Source organism: Ranitomeya variabilis, chromosome 2, assembly GCF_051348905.1.
Source record: "Ranitomeya variabilis isolate aRanVar5 chromosome 2, aRanVar5.hap1, whole genome shotgun sequence".
Taxonomy (NCBI): domain Eukaryota; kingdom Metazoa; phylum Chordata; class Amphibia; order Anura; family Dendrobatidae; genus Ranitomeya; species Ranitomeya variabilis.
This window is the reverse complement of record NC_135233.1, coordinates 1037674081-1037690472: the sequence shown is the minus strand read 5'-3', so window position 1 is coordinate 1037690472 and position 16392 is coordinate 1037674081. Positions and strand designations below refer to the sequence as shown.

General features: G+C 43.0%; 1 protein-coding gene and 1 long non-coding RNA gene across 3 annotated transcripts in view; one reads left to right on the top strand and one right to left on the bottom strand.

Moving 5' to 3' along the window:
• The window catches only part of LOC143808577 (uncharacterized), a 121484-nt gene that overhangs the window by 8692 nt on the left and 96400 nt on the right, over nucleotides 1-16392 (bottom strand). The gene's annotated exons all lie outside the window — the stretch shown is intronic.
• Nucleotides 1-16392, top strand: part of MBOAT2 (membrane bound glycerophospholipid O-acyltransferase 2) — a 269915-nt gene that overhangs the window by 219777 nt on the left and 33746 nt on the right. For both annotated transcript variants that reach the window (XM_077291395.1, XM_077291394.1), the window contains one exon: nucleotides 5556-5739. In XM_077291395.1, coding sequence (XP_077147510.1) covers nucleotides 5556-5739 — 184 coding nt within the window. The remainder of the gene's footprint in view (nucleotides 1-5555; nucleotides 5740-16392) is intronic.

Sequence of the window (16392 nt, the reverse complement as noted above, 5' to 3'; positions counted from 1 at the left end):
GCCTTTGGCAGAAATGAGAGGGGAGGGAGGAGGTGCGGGGGGACGGAGTAGAGAATTGAAAGTGTTGAAAAGCTGTTTAGGGTTGTGAGACAGGGAGGATATGAGAGATGAGAAGTAAGTTTGTTTTGCGGCAGTGAGGGTGGACTTGAAGCTGGTGAGGGAGTGCTTGCATGCAGTGAAGTGCTCGGCAGAGCGGGATCGCTTCCATCTCCGCTCAGCAATCCTGGAAGCCCGTCTCAGTTCTTTGGTCAGGCTGGTCAGTCAGGGCTGCCTGTTGAGTGTACGAGTTTTGCTATGCATGAGGGGGGCGGCCGAATCGAGTGTTGCTGTTATTGTGGTGTTATAAAAAGTGGCAGCAGCATGTGTTACGAAGGGAGGCTATGTCTGTAAGAGGGAGGAGGGACTCCGAGAGATTGTAAGTTGAGGTGTTTGAGATTTCTGCGAGGATGAGTGAGTTTGTGGAGTTGGGGTTGCACACTAGGAGAGGAGAGGGAAGAGAATGTCAGTAGGTTGTGGTCAGACAGGGGGAGGGGAGAGTAAGTGAGATTAGTAAGTGAGCAGAGGCGGGTGAAGATGAGGTCCAGCATGTGACCATCTTTGTGAGTGGCCTCAGAGGACCATTGAGTGAGGCCAAAGAAGGCATAGTGAAGTCAAGTTTAGAGGCTGCTGAGGTGGAAATGTCAATGGGGATGTTGAAGTCACCCTTGATGATAGTAGGGAATGGATGTCAGCAGTGAGGAAATGAAGTAGCCAGGTGGTGAAGTGGTTGAGAAAGGTGGAGATGGCTAGTTCTGGGGGGCGGTAGATGACAGCCAGCTGGAGGTTGGAGGGGGAATAGATGCGGACGGAGTGCACCTCAAACGAGGGAAGAGCAGCGGAGGGTGGTAACTGGATTCATGTGCGCACAGAAGCTGTGCGCATGCAATAGCCGCTGGGTGGTCAACATACATCACAGCTGACACCCGGATCTCACTGTCAAGAGTGGTGCCTGCACCGATTCTGGCAGGTTAACCCCCTAAATGCTGCGATCGATCACGGTCACAGCATTTAGAATACAGGCTGTGGGAGGGGTCTCTCTCTCCCCTCCAAAAGACGCCCACCCCGATCATTGTCATGGTGACCACATTTCGTCATGACGACATCAGGGTCACCAGGCTAGCAAGTTTGTTAGACCATGCTCAAAGCATAGTCTAAGGGGCTTGTGTGTTAGTGCAGCACGGACAGTTATAAAGCATAGCAATGCTCTTGAATTACTATGCTTTATAAGCAATCAGAGCTGTTAAAGTTCCATAAAGGAACTAAGTAAAAAAAAATTGTAAAAATATTATTATTAAATATTTTAGTAAACACTGTAAAACAATAACAAAAACTATGCTTTTTTTAATCATACTGCCAAATAAAAGGTCGAATAAAACACAGTAAAAAACGCAAATGTAAATAAAAATGGTACCGCTGAAAATGACATGTTGTCCAAACAAAAAACAGAGCTGTACAGTGGCTTATCTGTGGAAAAATAAAAATTTTACAGCGCTCAGAATGAAGTGATGCAAAAATAATAATTTTTATACAAAATAGTTTTTATTGTATAAAAGCGCCAAAACGTAGACAAATTATATAAATGCGGTATCACTGTAATCATACTGGCTCAAAGAATAATGCTGCCTTATTAATTTTACCACACGTGGAACGGTATAAAAAAAATAAATGCAAAATTCCTGAATTGCTGGTTTTTGTTCATGGCGCCCTCCAAAAATCGTAATAGAAAGCGATCATAAAATGTCATGTGACCGAAAATGGTACCAATAAAAACGTCAACTCATCTCGCAAAAAACAAGCCCTCACATGACCATCAGCCAAAATATGGAAAAAAGCTCTCAAAATATGGCGATGAAAAACTTTATGAAAAAAAGCGTCTTAGTGTGACCGCAGCCAAACATAAAAAAGTTATGAATCTGGTATCGCTGTAATCGCACTGACTCGAAGAGTAAAGTCGTCTATTCACTTATACCACATGAGGTATGGCATAAAAAATAAGTCCAATTCTTGACCTGTTTTTGTTCATTCTGCCTCCCAAATATTGCAGTAAAGATCTGCTTACATTTATCCTGCGCTCTGCGCTGAGCGCTTACACCTAGGTTTCCATGCAAATCTCTAAAATACGTGATTTAGATGGAGCCCCCGATGAAAGATTCCCTATAATGAGACAGACAGAGGCACTATGGACGCAGTATGGTCTGTGATCTGGCGGTGTCCGTCTTTTTAGGATTGCATAAAAGTGCCGTCGGCCACAGTTTTGTGCACTTCTGAAAAGGACACTGCTGAACGGAGTCCAGAGTAACTCTGCTGCCTTATTATAGTGAATGGATCCCTCGGGAGTTTCATCTGAATCACGTCACTTAGTAATTTCGATGGAAAACCTGATGTAAGTGTTCAGTGTAGCGCGCAGGATAAATGTGATCCCAAATGTTATGTAAAATGTTCCCAGTAAAAGTCTCAGCTCAATCCACAAAAAATGGAGTCCCCATTTGGGTCCAACATCTGTCAATGGAAATATAGGGGGCTTCCACGTTACTGGTAGCATGAATGCTCTGGAAAAGCACTATTGTTCCTCTAACCCCAAAAGAAATTTAGCATTTTCTTCACTCCCAAATCTAAATGCCCCCCTCCCTTCTGAGCCCCAGTGTGCCTAAACAGCATTTAGCGTCCACATGTTTGGCATTTCTGTAGCAATGAGAGCCCACCTAATTTACGGGTTCATGTCTCCAGAAGAACAAGCTGGGCACTACAATAGCAGATTTGCACTTTTCATTCGGCAACATCCACTGCTGCTTGTTTCTGGAAAAAACCCATGGAGTTTAATCATCACTACACCTGTAGATAAATTCCCAAAGGGGTATAATTTACAAAATGGGGTCACTTGAGGGGGGATTCTGCTTTTCTAGCACTTAGGGGCTCTGTATATGGAGTCCACAAACTATTCTAGGAACATCTGTCCTCCACAAGGCAAATAGTGCACCGTCCCCCCTTAGTCTCCCCATGTGGCTAAGCAGTACTGTACAGTCACATATGGACTATTTCTACATTCAGCGGCAATTGTGGGACAAATTTAGGTGCTGTTTTTCCCATTTCCCCGTTTGAAAATGTAAAATCTGGTGCTAAGACAGAATTTTGGTGGTAAAAATTGAATTATTTTTTAATTCTTTGCCAAATGGTCGCTGCACCCCTAGAAAAATTAATTGAAAGGTTTCGTTTGTAAATTGGGATCATTTATGGGGGATTCTGCTGTTCTAGCACTCTAAAATCATTCCAGTAAAGTCTGAACTCCAATATGGTTCTTCTTCCCTTCTGAGCTTTGCACTGTGCCTCAAAAGTAGTTTTCAACCACATCTTGGGTATCTGTGTACTGAAGAGAAATTGCACAACAAATTTTGTGGTTTATTTTCTCCTGCTATCCTCTTGAAAATTAAAAAAAAAATGGGACGATGACAACATTTTTGTGTGAAGTATATATATTTTTCATTTTCACAGTTCAAAATTGTAAAATTCAGTGAAGCATCTGTGGGCTTTAGGTGCTCACCATACGTCTAGATAAATTCATTAAGGGGTCCGACTCCTAAAATGGAGTTTCTTCTGTGGGGGATTCCACTGTTTAGGCACATCAGGGGCTCTCCAAATGCGACATGACACCGGAAGACCATCCATCAGCCTGAATGCCAAAACGTCACTCCTTCCTTTCTGAGCCCTCCCGTGCACCCAAACAGTAGTTTTGCCTCACATATGGGGTGTTGGTGTGCTCAAGAGAAATTGTTTAACAAATTTTGGGTTCCATTTTTTTCCTGTTACCCTTGTGAAAATGATAAAAAAAAATTGGGGTAAAAGAACATTTTTGTGGGCAAAATGTGGATTTTTATTTTTTTTTAAACAATTTTCACAGCTTCTGTGAAGCACCTGGGCATTTTAGGTGTTCACCATACATCTAGATAAATTCCTTGAGGGGTCTAGCTTTCAAAATGGGGTCAGTTATGGGGGGTTTCCACTGTTTAGACACATTAGTGGCTCTCCAAACGCAACATGGTGTCCACTCTCGATTGCAGTCATTTTTTCGTTCAAAAAGTCAAACAATGCTCCTTCCTTTCCGAGCCCTGCCATGCATCCAAACAATAGTTTTTCCCAACAGATATGGTATCGGTGTACTCAGGAAAAATTGCACAACAAATTTGAGTCCATTTTCTCCTGTTACCTTTGTGAATATAAAAAAATTGTGGTTAAAGTAACGTTTTTGTGAAAAAAAAAAAAGTAAAATGTTAATTTTTTTTCCTTCCACATTGCTTTAATTTCTGTGAAGGGTTAATAAACATCTTGAATGTGGTTTTGAGCAACTTGAGGTGTGCAGTTTTTAGAATGGTGTCACTTTTGGGTTTTGTAAGTTTTGTTGCAAAAATGGGAAATTGCTGATCAAATTTTAACTCTTCTAAATTCCTTACAAAAAAAAAATATGGTTAAAAAAAAAATGATGCAGTTGTAAAGTAGACTTGTAGGAAATTTTATTTATTAGCTATTTTTTTGACACATCGCTCTGACTTTAGGGCATTAGAATTAGTTTGAAAAATGTCAAAATTCTTGCTAAATTTCCAATATTTTCACAAATAAATGCAAGTTATTATTGAACAAATTTTACCACTGTCATGAAGTAGAATGTCATAAAAAAACATTCTCAGAATCAGCGGGATCCATTGAAGCGTTCCAGAGTTATTACCACTTAAAGTGAGACAGAATTATAACATTTCATCTGGGCATGAAGGTGAAAACAGGCTCGGGGTGAAGGGTTTAAACGAGTTGTTCAACTTTGGATACTTTTTTTTGTTTAAAAGTAAGTGTTTGGGGCTAAAAAATCATTTTTGCAATTCAGCTCCATTAAAAACGTTGCACCGTTTGGCATTTACATGCGGTTTTCCTGCACATTTCTGTGGTCATAGATCAGTAGCTGAGGAGAGTTCAGAAAGGGCAGATAAGAGTTAGTTTTTCCCATTGGAATCTCAGAATGAGCTCACTGACATCCTCTCAGTTAACTCTTTCTGCAGTCAGCAATAGACAATGCAACACCAAGACAATAGATGATAAGCGGGTGTAAACATGATCATTTATCATCAGAGGGAAGCCAAGTTTTATGCAGATGCCAATGAAAGTTCTACCATGACTACTGGGGGAACGTCTGGTAGATGCCGGTTGCAGTGCATTTTCTGGCCAATAGGTATTAATCCATCTCCAGCACAGATCTGGTCTTGCGTCATGTCATGGCTGGCAGGTTCCTTTTGACCTGTTGCGAAATTGTATATTGAATTCTTAGAATTTTGGCATTTCCTACACACGGGAGGTCTCGTGATGGTGTTTGTGTTCACTGTTGTGGACTGTTCATGCTGCGGAGATGAAAGTTGTGTTTCCTCTGACTGGCCGGCAGATTCTCAGCAGAGGTCCTCTGACAGTATCCGTGCACCTGCCATGTACTTATTCCCTGCAATGCTCCGTCTTACCGGCTGCTTATCTTTCCATTACAGACGCATGCCGAGTCTTCTGGAGTATTTAAGTTACTGCTGTAATTTCATGGGCATCCTCGCAGGACCGTTGTGTTCCTATAAAGACTATATTGATTTCATTGAAGGCAGATCATATCAAGTGAAAGAAGCTGAAGTCAACGGGAAAGAAGACCTAAAGTATGATCACAAGGAACCATCACCTAATGTAAGGACTTCTCCTTTTATTTTGTGATCAAACTCATGTGTGAGCATAATGCATGACCACAAGTTTTACTCACTTATATAGCACCATTAATTCCACAGCACTTTACAGACTTTATCATCGCTGTCCCCATTGGGGCTCACAATCTACATTCCCTATCAGTATGTCCTTGGAGTGTGGGAGGAAACCGGAGAACATGGAGGAAACCCATTCAAACACGAGGAGAACATACAAACTCCTTGCGATGTTGTCCTTGGTGGGATTTGAACCCAGGACCCCAGCGCTTCAATGCTAACCACTGAGCCACCGTGCTGCCCTAAGTTATAACAGAATTGGTCTTTTTTAGGATATATCTATTTATTACCAGAACTCCCATTTATTAGCAGAACAAAGGGGTAGCGACGCTCACTAAAGCCCCTAATACCCATCAGACTAATTTCGGCTGAATCCAATAACGGTGGGTTTGGCAGACGGTCTAATGTGTAAGGGGGCTCCGGATAATTAATTGTCGGGGGGAGGTGGGTGTCTAGTTTGGGCTACTGATCCTTTTGTTTTCCCAGAAATAAGCCGCAGCCAGACATCTTTTAGGTTTCATTCAGACGTCAAATTTTTCCATGTATGAGAAAAACTGACAGTTTTTTTTTTCTTTTTTTGTATCCGAGTGTGTTCCGAGGGTCATCAGTTTTTTTTTTCGTACAGTTTGGACACCACTGGTCAAAATAACTGTAATGATCTCTAAAAGGGTTAAAGGTAAATATGACACATTTCCTTTTGTATTTTAGGCAAAAATAAAATATTGTCATCTCTTACATTTTTAAAAATACAAAACGAAAAATGGGCTGATGCAAAAGTTTGGGCACCCTGCATGGTTTGTACCTAGTAGCACCACTATTGCAAGTATCACAGCTTGTAAACGCTTTTTGTAGCCAGACAAGAGTCTTTCAATTTTTGTTTGAGGGATTTTCATTCATTCTTCCTTGGAAAATTCTTCCAGTTCTGTGAGATTTGAGGTCTAACCACAGATTTTCAATGATTTTCTGATCAGGGGACTGTGAGGGCCATTGTAAAACCTTCAGCTTGTGCCTTCTGTGGTAGTCTATTGTGGGTTTTGATGTGTGTTTAGGATCATTATCCATTTGTAGAAGCCATCCTCTTTTCAACTTCGTCTTTTTTTACAGATGGGGTTATGTTTGCATCAAGAATTTGTTGAAATTTCATTGAATCCATTCTTCTCTCTACCTATGAAATGTTACCCGTGCCATTGGCTGCAACACAACCCCAAAGCATGATTGATCCACCTCCCATGCGGTTAGCAAGATGTTAATTCACTGAAATTCTGTGCCCTTTCCCACACATTACTTTGATCATTGTTACATAGTTATTAAGGTTGAAGGAAGACTTTAAGTCCATCTAGTTCAACCCATAGCCTAACCTAACATGCCCTAACATGTTGATCCAGAGGAAGGCAAAACCCCCCATGTGGCAAAGAGTAAGCTCCACCATGGGGAAAAAAATTCCTTCCCGACTCCACATACGGCAATCAGACTACTTCCCTGGATCAACGCCTTATCAAGGAATCTAATATATATACCCTGTAACATTATACTTTTCAAGAAAGGCATCCAGTCCCCTCTTAAATTTAAGTAATGTATCACTCATTACAACATCATACGGCAGAGAGTTCCATAGTCTCACTGCTCTTACAGTAAAGAATCCGCGTCTGTTATTATGCTTAAACCTTCTTTCCTCCAGACGTAGAGGATGCCCCCTTGTCCCTGTCACCGGTCTATGATTAAAAAGATCATCAGAAAGGTCTTTGTACTGTCCTCTCATATATTTATACATTAACATAAGATCACCCCTTAGCCTTCGTTTTTCCAAACTAAATAGCCCCAAGTGTAATAACCTATCTTGGTATTGCAGACCCCCCAGTCCTCTAATAACCTTGGTCGCTCTTCTCTGCACCCGCTCTAGTTCAGCTATGTCTTTCTTATACACCGGAGACCAGAACTGTGCACAGTATTCTAAGTGTGGTCGAACTAGTGACTTGTATAGAGGTAAAATTATGTTCTCCTCATGAGCATCTATGCCTCTTTTAATGCATCCCATTATTTTATTTGCCTTTGTAGCAGCTGCCTGACACTGGCCACTGAATATGAGTTTGTCATCCACCCATATACCCAGGTCTTTTTCATTGACGGTTTTGCCCAGAGTTTTAGAATTAAGCACATAGTTATACATCTTATTACTTCTACCCAAGTGCATGACCTTACATTTATCCCCATTAACCCCTTGATGACAGAGCCAATTTGGTACTTAATGACCGGGCCAAATTTTACAATTCTGACCAGTGTCACTTTATGAGGTTATAACTCTGGAACACTTTAACGGATCCCGCTGATTCTGAGACTGTTTTTTCGTGACATATTGTACTTCATAGTAGTGGTAACATTTCTTCGATATTTCTTGCGATTATTTATGAAAAAAATGGAAATATGGCAAAAAAAATTAAAATTTTGCAATTTTCAAACTTTGTATTTTTATGCCCTTAAATCAGAGAGATATGTCACACAAAATAGTTAATAAATAACATTTCCCACATGTCTACTTTACATCAGCACAATTTTGGGAACAAAATTTTTTTTTGTTAGGGAGTTATAAGGGTTAAAAGTTGACCAGCAATTTCTCATTTTTACAACACCATTGTTTTTTAGGGACCACATCACATTTGAAGTCATTTTGAGGGGTCTATATGATAGAAAATAACCAACTGTGACACCATTCTAAAAACTGCACCCCTCAAGGTGCTCAAAACCACATTCAAGAAGTTTATTAACCCTTTACGTGCTTCACAGGAACTGAAATAATGTGGAAGGAAAAAATGAACATTTAACTTTTTTTGCAAACATTTTAATTCAGAACCATATTTTTTTATTTTCACAAGTGTAAAAACAGAAATTTAACCATACATTTTGTTGTGCAATTTCTCCTGAATATGCCGATACCCCATATGTGAGGGTAAACCACTGTTTGGGCGCACCGCAGAGCTCGGAAGAGAAGGAGCGCCGTTTGACTTTTTCAATGCAGAATTGGCTGGAATTGAGATCGGATGCCATGTCACGTTTAGAGAGCCCCTGATATGCCTAAACAGTGGAAACCCCCCACAAGTGACCCCATTTTGGAAACTAGACCCCTTAAGAAACTTAACTAGATGTGTAGTGAGCACTTTAAACCCCCAAGTGCTTTACAGAAATTTATAACGTAGAGCCGTGAAAATAAAAAATCCTTTTTTTTCCCTCAAAAATTTTTTAGCCTGCAATTTTTTCTTTTCTCAAGGGTAACAGGAGACATTGGACCCCAAAATCTGTTGACCAGTTTGTCCTGAGTACGCTGATACCCCATATGTGGGGGGGGGGGGCACTGTTTGGGTACCCATCAGGGCTCGGAAGGGAGGGAGCGCCGCTTGGAATGCAGACTTTGATGGGATGGTCTGCGGGTGTCATGTTGCATTTGCAGAGCTCCTGATGTACCTAAACAGTAGAAACCCCCCACAAGTGACCCCATTTTGGAAATTAGACCCCCCAAAGAGCTTATCTAGATATGTGGTGAGCACTATGAACCCCCAACTGCTTCACAAAAGTTTATAATGTAGAGCCATGAAAATAAAAAAAATCATATTTTTTCCACAAAAATGATCTTTTCACCACCAAATTTTTACTTTCACAAGGGTAACAGGAGAAATTGGACCCCAAAATTTATTGTGCAATTTATGCTGAGTAGGCTGATACCCCATATGTGGGGAATAAACCACTGTTTGGGCGCATGGCAGAGCTCGGAAGGGAAGGAGCGCCGTTTTGGAATGCAGACTTTGATAGAATGGTCTACGGGCGTTATGTTGCATTTGCAGAGCCCCTGATGTACCTAAACAGTAGAAACCCCCACAAGTGACCCCATTTTGGAAACTAGACCCCCCAAGGAATTTATCTAGATGTGTGGTGAGAACTTTGAATGCCCAAGTGCTTCACAGAAATTTATAATGCAGAGTCGTGAAAATAAAAAATATTTTTTTTTCCACAAAAAAGAATTTTAGCCCCCAAGTTTTTATTTTCACAAGGGTAACAGGAGAAATTGGACCCCAAAAGTTGTTGTCCAATTTATCCCGAGTACGCTGATGCCCCATATGTGGGGGTAAACCACTGTTTGGGCGTACGGCAGAGCTCAGAAGGGAGGGAGCACCATTTGACTTTTTGAGTGCAAAATTGGCTGTGGCGTTTAGAGACCCCCTGATGTACCTAAACAGTGGAAACCCCCCAATTCTAACTCCAACCCTAACCCCAACACACCCCTAACCCTAATCCCAACCCGATCCATAATCCTAATCACAACCCTAACCCCCAAAACACCCCTAACCCTAATCCCAAAGCTAACCATAACCCTAATCAAAACCCTAAACCGAACACACCCCTAATCCTAATCTCAACCCTAACCTCAAAACCTAACCCTAATCCCAATACACCCCTATCCCTAATCCCAACCCTAGCCTTAACCCTAATCCCAAACCTAACCCTAATCCCAAATGTAACCCTAATGCCAACCTTAATCCAAACCCTAATCCCAACTCTAACCCTAACTTTAGCCCCAACCCTAGCCCTAACCCTAACTTTAGCCCAAACCCTAACCCTAGCCCTAACCCTAGCTCTAACCCTAATCCTAGCTCTAAACCCAAGCCCTATCCCTAGCCCTAACCCTAAGGCTATGTGCACATGTTGCGGATTTTGCTGCGGATCCGCAGCGTTTCCGCAGCTGCGGGTCCGCAGCAGTTTCCCATGAGTTTACAGTACAATGTAAACCTATGGGAAACATAAAACGCTGTGCCCATGCTGCGGAAAAAACCACGCGTAAACGCAGCTGTTTACATTCCGCAGCATGTCAATTCTTTCTGTGGATTCCGCAGCGGTTTTACACCTGCTCCATAATAGAAAACCGCAGGCGTAAAACCGCAGGGGAATCCGCACAAAAACCGCGGTACATCCGCGATAAATCCTTAGGAAAAACGCAGCGTTTTGGCCCTGCGGATTTATCATATCCGCTGCGGAAAAATCCGCAGAGAACCATTCTACGTGTGCACATATCCTAACCCTACCCCTAACCCTACCCCTAACCCTACCCCTAATTGGAAAATAGAAATTCATACATTTTTTTAATTTTATTATTTTTTCCTTACTAAGGGGGTGATAACCCCCCCCCCCCCTTTATTTACTATTTTTTTTATTTTGATCACTGTGATAGGATCTCACAGTGACCAAAATAAAACAAGTGGAAGAATCTTCCTCTGCCGGCCGGCAGATCATGGCGGGCGCACTGCGCATGCGCCCGCCATTTTCTTACCGGAGCAAGAAGTCGGCAGCCAGCAGAAGAAGCAGGAGGATCCAGGGACACCGGTAAGTATAACTGGGTCCCCGAATCCCCCTATTTCTCTGTCCTCTGATGTGCGATCACATCAGAGGACAGAGAATTACATTGCTTTTTTTTTTTTTGCGGTCGCCGGTAAACAGTTAATTACCGGCGATCGCAAAACAGGGGTCGGTAAAAACTGACCCCGATCATGTTCTTTGGGGTCTCGGCTACCCCCGGCAGCCGAGACCCCAAAGATCTTCCGGGTGCCGGGCGGCGGGCGCACTGCGCATGTGCCCGCCATTTTTTCCCCGGAAAAAGATGGCGGCGCCCATGGGGAGCCACGAGGAGCACCGGGGGAGATAGGTGAGTATTGGGGGGCTATCGGGGGCGATCGGGGACCCCATTTCTCTGTCCTCTGATGTGCGATCACATCGGAGGACAGAGAAATTAAATGGCAAATCGCGTTTTGTTTTTTTTTGTTGCGACCGCCGGTAAACTGTTAATTACCGGCGATCGCAACTCGGGGGTCGGTAAAAACCCCCCGAATCATGTTCTCTGGGGTCTCGGCTACCCTCGGCAACCGAGACCCCAAAGAAAATCCAACTCTGGGGAGCGCTATTCACTTTTTCCACAGCGCCGTTAATTAACGGCGCTGTGGTTTAAGTACCCTTAGCGGCCGCCGTTAAAAGGCGTATCGGCGGTCGTTAAGGAGTTAAAGCTCATTTGCCATTTATCAGCCCAAGCTTCTAGTTTACATAAATCATCCTGTAATATAAAATTGTCCTCCCCTGTATTGATTACCCTGCAGAGTTTAGTGTCATCTGCAAATATTGAAATTTTACCCTGAATGCCCCCTACAAGGTCATTAATAAATATGTTAAAAAGAGGGCCCAATACTGACCCCTGTGGTACCCCACTGATAACCGCGACCCAGTCCGAGTGTGCTCCATTAATAACCACCCTTTGTTTCCTATCCCTGAGCCAGCTCTCAACCCACTTACACATATTTTCCCCTATCCCTATTATTCTCATTTTATGTAACAATCTTTTGTGTGGCACCGTATCAAAAGCTTTTGAAAAGTCCATATACACTACGTCCACTGGGCTCCCTTGGTCCAGTCCGGAACTTACCTCTTCATAGAAATTGATCAAATTAGTCTTGACATGAACGGTCCCTAGTAAACCCGTGCTGATACTGGGTCATGAGGTTATTCCTCTTCAGATACTCCAGTATAGCATCCATTAGAATGCCCTCCAGGATTTTACCCACAGTAGAGGTTAAGCTTACTGGCCTATAATTTCCGAGTTCAGTTTTTGTCCCCTTTTTGAATATTGGCACCACATTTGCTATACGCCAGTCCTGTGGTACAGACCCTGTTATTATGGAGTCTTTAAAGATTAAAAATAATGGTCTATCAATGACTGTACTTAATTTGTGCAGTACTCGGGGGTGTATCCCATCCGGGCCCGGAGATTTGTCAATTTTAGTGATTTTTAGACGCCGCCGTACTTCCTGCTGGGTTAAGCAGGTGACACTTAATGGGGAATTTTTGTTATCACTGATCATATTAGCTGCCATGGGATTTTCTTCTGTAAATACTGATGGAAAAAAAGTCATTTAGCATATTGGCTTTTTCCTCATCCTCCTCCACCATTTCCCCCAGACTATTTTTAAGGGGGCCAACACTATAACTTTTTAGTTTCTTACTATTTATGTAGTTAAAGAATATTTTGGGATTATTTTTACTCTCTGGCAATGAGTCTCTCTGTCTCAATCTTTGCTGCCTTGATTTGCTTTTTACCGAATGTATTTACGGTAATTTTCTGTATTTATTTAATGCCTCCTCACTACCTACTTCCTTTAATTCTCTAAATGCTTTCTTTTTGTCACTTATTGCGCCCCTTACAGCTCTATTTAGCCATATTGGTTTCCTCCTATTTCTAGTATGTTTATTCCCATACGGTATATACTGTGCACAGGTCCTATCCATGATGCTAATAAACGTCTCCCATTTTCTTTGTGTATTTTTATGTCTCAGGATATAGTCCCAGTTAATTGCACCAAGATCCTCTCTCATCCGTTGGAAATTTGCCCTCCTGAAGTTTAGTGTCCTTGTCACCCCTCTACTACACATCTTATTAAAGGATACATGAAAACTTATTATTTTGTGATCACTATTCCCCAAGTGACCCCCAACCCTTATATTTGATATGCGGTCTGGCCTGTTGGTTAATATTAGGTCTAGCAGTGCCCCCTTCTTGTTGGGTCCTGAACCAGTTGTGAAAGGTAATTGTCTCTCATAGCTGTCAAAAACCGATTACCTTTACTGGAACTGCAGGTTTCTGTTCCTCAATCTATTTCAGGGTAGTTGAAGTCCCCCATAATAATGACTTCTCCTTGAGTCGCAGCTTCATCTATTTGCTTTACGAGGATATTCTCCATTGATTCCATTATTTTTGAAGATTTATAACAAGCCCCTATCAGTAATTTATTATTTTTCCCCCTCCCCTTATTTCCACCCACAGGGACTCTACATTTTCATTAGATTCACCTATATTATCACGCCGGATGGGTTTTAAGGACGATTTTACATACAGACACTCCCCTCCCCCTCGCTTATCTGTACGGTCATTTCTGAACAGGCTATAGCCCTGCAAGTTAACAGCCCAGTCATGGCTCTCATCCAGCCACGTCTCAGATATCCCCACCATGTCATAATTATGCTCCAACAACATTAGTTCTAATTCGTCCATTTTGTTGGCGAGGCTTCTGGCATTAGTATACATGCACTTGATGTTCCTCTCTGTACCTCTATTCTTTCTTAAATTATTAACTGTTCTAACCCCACCCCCCATGCCACCGCCACCCCCAACTTCCTTATTTGTGCCCAGGTCTCTATCTGCCCTATCTTCCCCTCCTATAAATTGAATACCCTCCCCCCAATCCCTAGTTTAAACACTCCTCCAACCTTCTAGCCATTTTCTACCCCAGCCCAGCTGCACCTTCCCCATTGAGGTGCAGCCCGTCCCTAGCGTAGAGCCTGTCGCCTACTGAGAAGTCGGCCCAGTTCTGCAGGAACCCAAACCCCTCCTTCCTACACCAATTTTTGAGCCACTTATTAACCTCCCTAATCTCCCGTTGCCTCTCTGGCGTGGCACGTGGTACAGGCAGTATTTCGCAAAATACCACGTTGGAGGTCCTTGCTTTCAGCTTGCAGCCTAATTCCCTGAAATCATCTTTAAGGACCTTCCACCTACCTCTAACTTTGCATTTGTGCCAATGTGCACCATGACCGCTGGGTCCTCACCAGCCCCTCCCAGTAATCTGTCCACCCGATCAGCAATGTGTCGGACTCGAGCGCCAGGTAGGCAGCACACCGTTCGACGATCCCTGTCTTTGTGACAGATTGCCCTATCTGTTCCCCTAATAATTGAGTCCCCCACTACCAGCACCTGTCTGGCCTGCCCTGCTCTCCTATTTCCCTCCTTACTGGAGCAGTCACTCATCCGGCTTTCAGAGGACATGCCTGGCTGCAGCAGTGCTACCCCTGTACTGGTACCCCCCTCATCTGCCAACTTAGCAAACTTATTGGGGTGTGCCAGATCAGGACTAGCCTCCCTGGCACTCTTCCCTCTACCCCGCTTTCTGAATGTCACCCAGCTAGCTACTCCATTGTCCTGCAGCTCCATCCTACCATCCCTCCCTTCATCTATCCCATTGAGTGTCTGCTCAGTGAGCAGAAGATTCCTCTCCATATTGTCTATGGATCTCAGTGTTGCCAGCTGCACATTTAGATCCAGTATCTTGGCTTCCAAATGCACAACGTGCTCACATCTCGCACAGCAGTATGCACCCTCGACCGGCTGATCAAGGACTGCATACATGAGGCAAGATGTGCACTGGATGGCATTAACAATAGTGGAGCACATTTCCTAATAGGGATTGCACCAGACAGAAGCGTTAAATAAAAAAATAAATACAAAGTATTAATAAAATGCCGACAGCAATTCAGTAATTCCTCCCTTGGAAACTCCCTGAATCCAAAGTCATTAAACCACAAGTCACATTTACCGCCGTTCGCACTTACGCTCCGGTCACACTCGCTAAGCTGAAGATTTAAAGATTTTTTTTTTCTTTTTCCCCTCTGCAGCAATCTACCTTGCTGTTCAATGAACTGCCAAAAGGTTCAATGCACTTCCAAAAAGGAAGTGTCTAGTTGCCATTGTCAGTTGTCTAGTTGTGAGATCGCTAAGTCTTCTGGGTAATTTCGCAATGCATCTCTGGGAACGGAAGCTGGCGGCAGCCGCACGCGCCTCGGCGGACGGCGGAAGGTGAGAATAGCAGGTTTTTTGTTTTTTTATTATTTTTAACATTAGATCTTTTTACTATTGATGCTGCATAGGCAGCATCAATAGTAAAAAGTTGGTCACACAGGGTTAATAGCAGCGTTAACGGAGTGCGTTACCCGCGGCATAACGCGGTCCGTTAACGCTGCCATTAACCCTGTGTGAGCGCTGACTGGAGGGGAGTATGGAGCTGGCGCCGGGCACTGACTGGACGGAAGTAGGGAGGGACTAATTCTCGGCCGGGCTGTGGCCGTCGCTGATTGGTTGCGGCAGCCAGGACAGGCAGTTGGCGAGACCAATCAGCGACGCGGGATTTCCGTGACGGAAGTTGCAGACGGACAGACGGAAGTACCCCTTAGACAATTATATATATTGATATGCAAAAATGGATGCCTGAATGAGGCAAAAAGAACAGAGGAGCACTTGGCCGAATGAGCGCTCCTGTGTATGAGTGGTCCGGCTGAGTTGGTGGAAGTTTCGACCAGCTGCCAGTCATCTAATGTGTATGGGGGCTTAACTCAGGTCCTGACTTAACTGTGGACCTAATTAACTAAGCTAATGGCATCAAAGGAATCTACAATGTTCTCAATTTGACTCACACTTGTGGCGGAACTTGCATCCATAATATGAGAGCAGAAATGTACCTGTAGTACCATCATCTGGAAGTACAAAATTCTATGGCTCAGACTCATCAAGATATAGATCTGGTAGAAACGTTGCAAAATTTTTGTTGTAGTTTTTACACCAGTCCCACCCAGTTCTAACAACTTTTCGACTTTCACCAAATAACTTCTTTTAACTCTGTTTAGTCTATTTTATTTGTGTTCTTCTTTTTTTGTCATTGTGGGTGGCAGAAATTAAGGATTTCCTAGATGTTTTCAGCTGATTCATCAATTGTGACTTTTTAAAATG